The 7,815-nt window shown below is 31.8% G+C and overlaps 2 protein-coding genes across 2 annotated transcripts; both read right to left on the bottom strand.

Annotated features, from left to right (window-relative positions):
- Window positions 1-3,130: 3,130 nt before the first annotated feature.
- LOC111891026 (mediator of RNA polymerase II transcription subunit 11) lies at window positions 3,131-4,942 on the bottom strand. Its single transcript, XM_023887113.3, has 4 exons — window positions 4,637-4,942; window positions 3,801-3,894; window positions 3,597-3,713; window positions 3,131-3,485 (listed from the first exon to the last, which is right to left on the bottom strand). The coding sequence occupies exons 2-4, from the start codon at window positions 3,852-3,854 to the stop codon at window positions 3,309-3,311; spliced, it is 348 nt and encodes a 115-aa protein (XP_023742881.1). The 5' UTR covers window positions 3,855-3,894; window positions 4,637-4,942; the 3' UTR covers window positions 3,131-3,308.
- A 1,027-nt stretch (window positions 4,943-5,969) lies between these two features.
- On the bottom strand, window positions 5,970-7,560 carry LOC111891025 (uncharacterized). Its single transcript, XM_023887112.3, has 3 exons — window positions 6,993-7,560; window positions 6,363-6,524; window positions 5,970-6,285 (listed from the first exon to the last, which is right to left on the bottom strand). Exons 1-3 carry the CDS (start codon window positions 7,350-7,352, stop codon window positions 6,115-6,117), a joined length of 693 nt encoding a protein of 230 aa, XP_023742880.1. The 5' UTR covers window positions 7,353-7,560; the 3' UTR covers window positions 5,970-6,114.
- Window positions 7,561-7,815: the final 255 nt, after the last annotated feature.

The raw sequence follows: 7,815 nt of genomic DNA, 5'->3' as shown, positions 1-7,815 counted from the left end.
CGAATCACTTCCGTAACCTTTTAATTTTCGCTATTGATTTTTTATCATTATTTTACTTTTAAAACGAATTGTTTTAGGATATCAATGATACAGATTCTGATTCTTAAACCCGTTAAATATTAAGAATACTTTTAAGTATTTGTAGCTCATAGTCACACGTCTTACTTATGCATAAAAAATATAAAATGTATAATCCGACATTGAAATGAATTTGATACCAAAAAGTAGCTGCTCAAGGACATAGTTGTTCCCCTTTCCAAAGAAAACAAAGGGAAAAGTCTCACGTCTTTGCATTATTTTACTTTCAGGTTAATGTGATAAAAATAATTGACTATATTTTATTTTCATTCGGTTGCTTTAGGTAGCATATTTTAATTTGTTTGATTTATGTTACAGAATCTTACTTGTATCGGATGACTTGTAATTTACGCAATAAATGTTGTACAGTAGTATTGAGAAAAGCATAGCTGATTACTACCGGATATGGATGCTATATCCGTAAGCGATAAGAAGGTAGGCCATTTTAAATTATAAGTGGTTCGTTGCTTTTACTAAGGCTGATTTGGTTAGATTTAGTCAGTTTGATGGTCTTTCATATGTGTTTTACTGAAAAACGATGGGAATATGATAAAATATAAGTTGAGACAAGTTAGGCATATTGTTTGATTGGGAATATTTGTAATTATTTTTATGCTCACGATAATAAAAATAACACCGAGGAATCAAATTGGTCTAAGAGGCATAAAATTTCGGCTTAGATGAATCTTTTTGTATGTAAGGGGTTAAGAATCCACCAAAAGTGATTGAGATATTTTTTAGCAATATTTTTCAATTAGCAGACTGTATTTGGTTATATAAACAAGTTTTTTAAAATGTTATTTCAAATAAGCTTATTGAAAAGTTATGATTTATTATTATTATTATTATTTTACAATATACTCAAACATTTTTTTTACAATTTTTGTTGTACATATTCTATATAACTTAGTTTCTTTATAATTTTTTTTATAACCATTGTTGCAACTTTTTATAATTTTCTTTTTACAATTTTTTTTATAAATCTTTTAGCATTTGTTACAACTTTTCCCAATGCCCTCTTAATATTCATTTTTAATTTACAATGATGTATGTTACGGTATACCGCGAAATGTTGTTTTCAAAAGTATTAATAATTGTATTACCCTCTTGAGACGTTAAAAGTTAGGAAAAATGACTTAGAAAGATTATGACTGGCTGTAGCAAATTACATCCTAGATGTGAACACTTTCAACAAGTTCATTATCTAGATATATACAAAATAAAAAAAAATAGTTACCCAAATAAAACGAAGTAAATTACATGAATGGACCTTGTGGTTTGGGGAAATTTGTGTTTTTGGTCCCTAACTTATTTTTTAACTCGGATGACCCCTACTATTTATTTTTGTTACATGTTTGGTCCTTATCTCATCAAAAAAGACTATTATACCCTTATTAATTAATTTTCTTATTTATTTATATATTTAAAAAAATTAATAAATCTTACATATTTGTATCTCGTCACACACTAAAGATAAAGAGACAATGTATATTATAGGGATGATCCGATCTGCAAGGACCATGATTGAGAATTGTTTGATCGTCTTTCTCTGAGGAAGAGGCAAAATATAATCAATTTGAATTCGAGATCACTATTTGAAATCTTAGTGAAACACTAGATTTGTTATTTCATGTTTGCTTTTTGTGAAAAAACACCAATTGAAGTGGAAAGCTTTTTCAAACAACAAGGGACTGAGTCAACTATTAAATCAAATGATATTGAGCACTAAAGATGAGAAGATACAAATATGTGAGGCTTATTAATTTTTTTTAAATATATAAAAAATAAATACATAAATAAGAAAATTAATTAAAAAATAAATTAATAAGGGCACAATAGTCTTTTTACGTAAGATAATGACCAAACACACAACAAAAATAAACAGTAATGGTCATATAAGTTAAAAAAAATAAGTTAGACCAAAAATACAAATTCCCCCAAACCACAAGGATCATTCGTGTAATTTGCTACAGCCAGTAATGGTCATATATGAACACTTCTAACAAGTTTATTAGGGCTGACAATTCTCGACACGACCCGCGACACGACACGAAATAAATGGGTTTGGGTTGAGTTTTTCAACCCGCCAACCCATTTATTAAACGGGTCATATATGGGTTTCTCAAAAAATAAATGGGTTGACCCGCCAACCCATTTATATTCTTAATAAAAAAGTTATTTTATTTTTAAATGTATTTATGTATCAACTATTAATATTTAATAAGTATTATATAATATATACCACTGATTCATAGATCACTTGACTGTTTTGACATTTTGACTCGTAATGGATGGGTCTAAGGTCGTAATTCGTAACCTATAAGGCTAAGTCTGTAGCATGTTTCTATAAAGGCTTTTAATTTTTATTTGAATGTTTAATACTTAAATGTCTAAAATTTGGACCCACAAACCCGCCAACCTGTGAACCCGTATAAATAAATGAGTTGGCGTGTCATATATGTGTTTATGTTCCAAACCCACCAACCCGTGACCCGCCAACCCGTGACCTGTATATTTAAATGGGTCGTGTTTGGGTTGGCATATTTTGACCCGCCAACCCGCGAACCCGCGACACGCCAACCCGAACACGACACGATTGCCAGGCCTAAAGTTTATTACTTAGAGGCGTAGAAAAAATAATAGTTACCCAAATATGAACTTACTAAAAGTTAATTACCTTCCAAAACCATTTTCCTTAAAAGTTATAATATTTTAAATACGTATTAAAAATATATTTTTCTTATAAAAATTAACATTTACAAGACTTTTTAATATATGCTTGTTAACTTTATTGGATAAATATGTGAATCTCATCTAAGACTTTTTAATATATGCTTGTTAACTTTATTGGATAAATATGTGAATCTCATCTAATTTCATCCAAAGTTTTGTGACATTTTGAGTCTAGAAATATATGTACGTCACATACTAAATAATAAAAAAAAAAATTATAACACTAAAACATGGCAAGGATGAATATGAAGCAACAATGTGCATTGTTTTGGATGCACGAGAGAAATGATGACAATCAATGGTTTGACTCTTTGTAAAATTACCATTTTACCCTCATTTTATATTATTATTTTACTTGTTGCATTTGGTGCGAAATATAGAAAAAGACACAAGCGATTTGACAAAACAAAACTGACAAACATTACAGTGTTGTAATCAGATTTCATGTTTAAATTCTACTCCATGCCACCAATTCAAAAAAAAAAAAAAAAAAAAAATCAGGCTGCATGATGATATTCATCGACTGTTTCTGTCATTCCATCCAATTTTTGAAGGACATATTGGACTTTTTGGCAGCATATTTCATTTGATATTCTTGCTATGTAATCACACTTCTCAAATGGACGATATTCGCATGCACTCTTGATTTCTTCCCTTAATGTCACTTGTATATCCTAATAATGTTTTTGTGTAGTAAGGTTAAAAAAGACTTTATGAGGCATCAATCATTTCACTGACTTTCGGTATTAAGTCAAAAAGAAATAAGAAGAAATGTGAAAGAAAACCTTGATTAATTGCATGAATTCACTGCAGTGATTGTTGACCAATTCCTTCCTCGGTCCACTAGGATTTGAGAATTCTTCCATCACTCCACCAGCAAGTTCCAATACTCTAACAATCCTCTGAAAACAAATCAATTCTTTTTGTTAAACTACTTGTCATTTTTAAAATTACAATCAATCAATGCATTATTATTTATTATATATTACCTTTTCGACAGTTTGGAGGCGTTGTAGTGATGCATTTTGGGTTTGTGAATCCATGATGATTTCTAATTCTATTCAAAACTCAGGCTTTTGCATGCTGTTACAGTTTACAACAAGGTCTGGTTATTAACTGGATAAATTAATTGAATATAGTGTTTGAATTAATAGAAAGAAACTGCTATATAATATGATCATAATCATTATCATATATAATATGCTATAAGCCTATAATAATACTCCTGATTTGGGAAAGCAATGACACACACAGGTTTTGTTTGCCAACATCCAGAATAGTATTAGTTACAATGTCTAAAAAATTGTTTATCCATCTTCTCCAGCTTTAATTCCAATCTTACATTTTCATCTCTCTCATCACCAACCTTCTGGACAATTTTAAACTGTAGCTGTCTATTCCTAAATCTAAAGTGGGTAACAAACAGTGGACAATTTAGACTTTGAATTAGTGCATTTAAATGACTCTGACATGAACAAACATAAAGTTAAAAACTTTAATAAACAAATTTTAAACAATATTAGAATACACACCTTATCATGCGTTTTTAGACAACATTAGATAAGATAAACTTGCCCAAAATAAAATAGAAATCTGTAATAACTAATCAGATAAACCTAACTCCTAATTTCAAGTTTTTTCATCAAAATGACAAACAATTGAAATAACCCTAAACTTGCTTAATGTTTACCTGTTTCATTATTGAAACCTGAGAGGGAAGTAATAACTAAGTACTAAGCAACAAAAAGTAATAACTAAGTACTAACCCTAATTGCTAATTTCAAGTTTTAAAAAATGACAAATAATTGAAATAATCAATGCTTACTTGTTTCATTCTTTCAGGTTGAGAGGGAAGTCGCCGGAGGTGTGGAGCTACCAGACGCCGGCAGTGGCGCTGCAATCGGCCGGAAAAAGCGCTGGGAGACGGGAGTGGGCGGAGTCTCTGACAGGGGCGTGAATCGCGATTGGGTGAAGTACAGAAGCGCCTTGTTTCTTTCTTCCCAGAAGCTCCCACCTCAATCTCAGTTACCTCACTGGCCTATTAAACCACTTGGGCCATTTTGATTGGACATTGGGCTTGTTTTCGGTTGGGCTATAAGTAAACCTTTTAAAAGGCTTTTTTAGTTTATACTAAAAAGCTGCCCAATTTACTTTCGAGTTGTACTTCAAAAAAAAAAAAATCGAAATATTTTACTGTTCTTGAAAAGATTTAAGTGGTAATAGTAGCTAGTAACATCCACATAGGTCTATCCCTGCCCCTTAGATATACAACGATTTATTTGGTTATCTACTTGGAAATGTTGTTAAGATTTCAATTCATCCTACAAACATACCTATAAAAAATGATCTATATTGTAATAGGATTGAGTTTAGCATAAGATCACATTTGGGATCGTGAAATCAGAATTCAATTCGATCCTACAATTCCATCAAAATATGAATTCAGTCAATAGGTTAAAACCCATTTACCTTCAATTTTATTTCATATTTATTTTAAGTCATAAAAGACTAAAAGGTAAAGTAAAAACAATAGAAATTTTTTTCTCGCTTCGGCCACCAAGAAACCTGTCACACCCTAAAAATCCTAAAAACCAAATGAAGAACAAAAAAGAAGAAACTCAAGAAAAAAAATTAGGAAGCAACTAAAAAAAAGGTTTCTTCAATACATTTCCATATTCTGATTCCTATGTACACTTTCACATTCCAATTCCTGTCTATTCTCAAGTATCCACATGTCAGTTATACACAAACTACAATAATGAGCATATTGGATTAGATACAAACTGATGTTTGAATTTTTGTTATAACTTATAAACGATCAACTAAGATGTAACTGTAGTTTTAATAATTATAAACTTATTTAGTATGTCATTTTTTTGGTAGCATCTTAGGATCATTTCTATGTTCCTTTTACATTTTAAATACATCACATCTATCATTTCTTTCAGTCAACTTTTGATGTGGGATCAAATCCTCACATACATAAAATCTTCAATTTTCCTTGTATTTTGATCACAAGTTAATTTCATTTCTCTTATAAACAAAAGAAAAAAAAGAGGATCAAATCCTCCAATAAAATCTTCAAGTCGAGTCCAGAAACACTTGGATTCGGTCAAAAGTTCACACATCCTACAATTTACCAATTTAGTACCAAAAAAGGTCAAAGTTCATCACTTTTGATAAAATTTCATTTCCAGAATTTTTCACAATCATTTCTTTTCTTTGAGTTAGTAAAATCATTTTTTAAAAAACAAATCATCCATCCTGTGTACCTATTTTACTCACTCTACTCTATCCAATCAATCAATCATCATTAGTTTCATCTTTTGCTTCTTCAGATTCTTCACCTCCATCTCCATCTCCATCTCCATCACCTTCACCTTCACCTTCACCTTCACCTTCATTTAAATTCAAGCTTAAACCCACATTGCTTTTGTTCAGGTCTTCCCTTTCTACATCAATATTCTCAGAAACCTGAAACAGTATCAAAGGAGTGAGAATACATTTTCAATTCCCTGAATTTCAACAATATGTTGAGTTCAGAACATTACCTGATTCTCTTCCATTGGCATATCATTGATGTCAGGTTTTTCCTTCTTCAAAGATGATTCATCATCTGGAGCAGCAAGTGAGTCACTCTCAACAGGTTTAGGTTTATCTTCATCAGCCTGCACCTCTGGTTCCTCACTATTTTGTTCCTCCAGTACAGCTATCTGATCATTGATCAACCATCACCCATAATAAAACAACCCCCAATAACAACATACTTTGGCAACCATTGATAATTCAAATTGAAGTGAAAGTAAACAAAAAAAGTTAAAACGGTTCTATAATCATAGCAACCTTAGATTGTGTTATTAGATTAAACTTTAAAAAAAGGATTGGAAATTGATTCTGATGTGCACTTTGGATTCAATTTGGATTACAAGTTGCTGTTACTTAAGCTAGGGCTACAGATTCTCATGTACAAATTGGATTCAATTTCTTATACGAATTTATACTCTATTCTATATCAACTAGATATATGTGCATTGAGCTGTTCTTCAAATTTAGATCCACGTATTCTTCAAATATAATATATTATATATACACACATAAGGACAAACATAAGCTAAAGTTTAGATCGAACAAAGTCAAATTAAATAAAACAAAAATTCAGAAGAGAGGTGATAGAAAAGTACTGGAATGTATTTCATCTTACGGCGGGGCGGCTCTTCGTCCACTTCGGCGGCACCACCGTCTTCGTTGGCGTCGCCATTGCTATTGTTGTTGTTGGCGGAGGTGTTATGAGTTTGACGAATTGGCGTCCATTTGTAAAGCAAAAGATGAGAGGCTGAGGCATTGTTATTATTGCCATTAGAAGAAGAGCTTCCGTTAGATTGATGTTGATGATGATGATGCTTATTGTTTGAGGCTGCGGATGTGTTGGTAGGCGTTACGTGGATCCACTTCTTCTTCCACTTCCTTACCGGACCTGTAAACACGGTAGCCGGTCCGTAGCGAGTCGAGGATCGGCCGAGTCGAGCTCCAACACCTTCCATATATGACTTATTAGCACAGATCGTCGGTGGTTGTATCGGTGGTCGGAGATTGGTCGGCGATTTTCTGTTTCTCCGTATACAAATTAGGCGTGGTCCCTCTCTCTCTCTAATATTACTTTTGTATCAGTGTTTTATATATTGGTAAATATCAGGTACGGGCAGATGTAGACTATTCCGTGGTGCCGTGAATAAGAGCCGTCGATAGTGATCCCTCCTACCACATTCAACGTATCCTCAAAATATCATGCCAAATACTCTACGTCTCCACCCACGATTTTCATCGGCTAATAAAAAAATTCACATTTTTACGATTAAAATAAAAATCATTTTTCAAAAAGTTTCACCCTTCTTACGGGATTTATCGATTTTCATCAGCTAATAAAAAAAATTAAGTTTTTTCTTTTATTAAAAAAATTAGTAAAAAAATGTTATTATGTTGTATTTCTCAAACACGGTACATAAC

Source organism: Lactuca sativa, chromosome 7, assembly GCF_002870075.4.
Source record: "Lactuca sativa cultivar Salinas chromosome 7, Lsat_Salinas_v11, whole genome shotgun sequence".
NCBI classification, from domain to species: Eukaryota; Viridiplantae; Streptophyta; class Magnoliopsida; order Asterales; family Asteraceae; genus Lactuca; species Lactuca sativa.
This window is presented reverse-complemented; position numbering and strand designations above follow the sequence as displayed.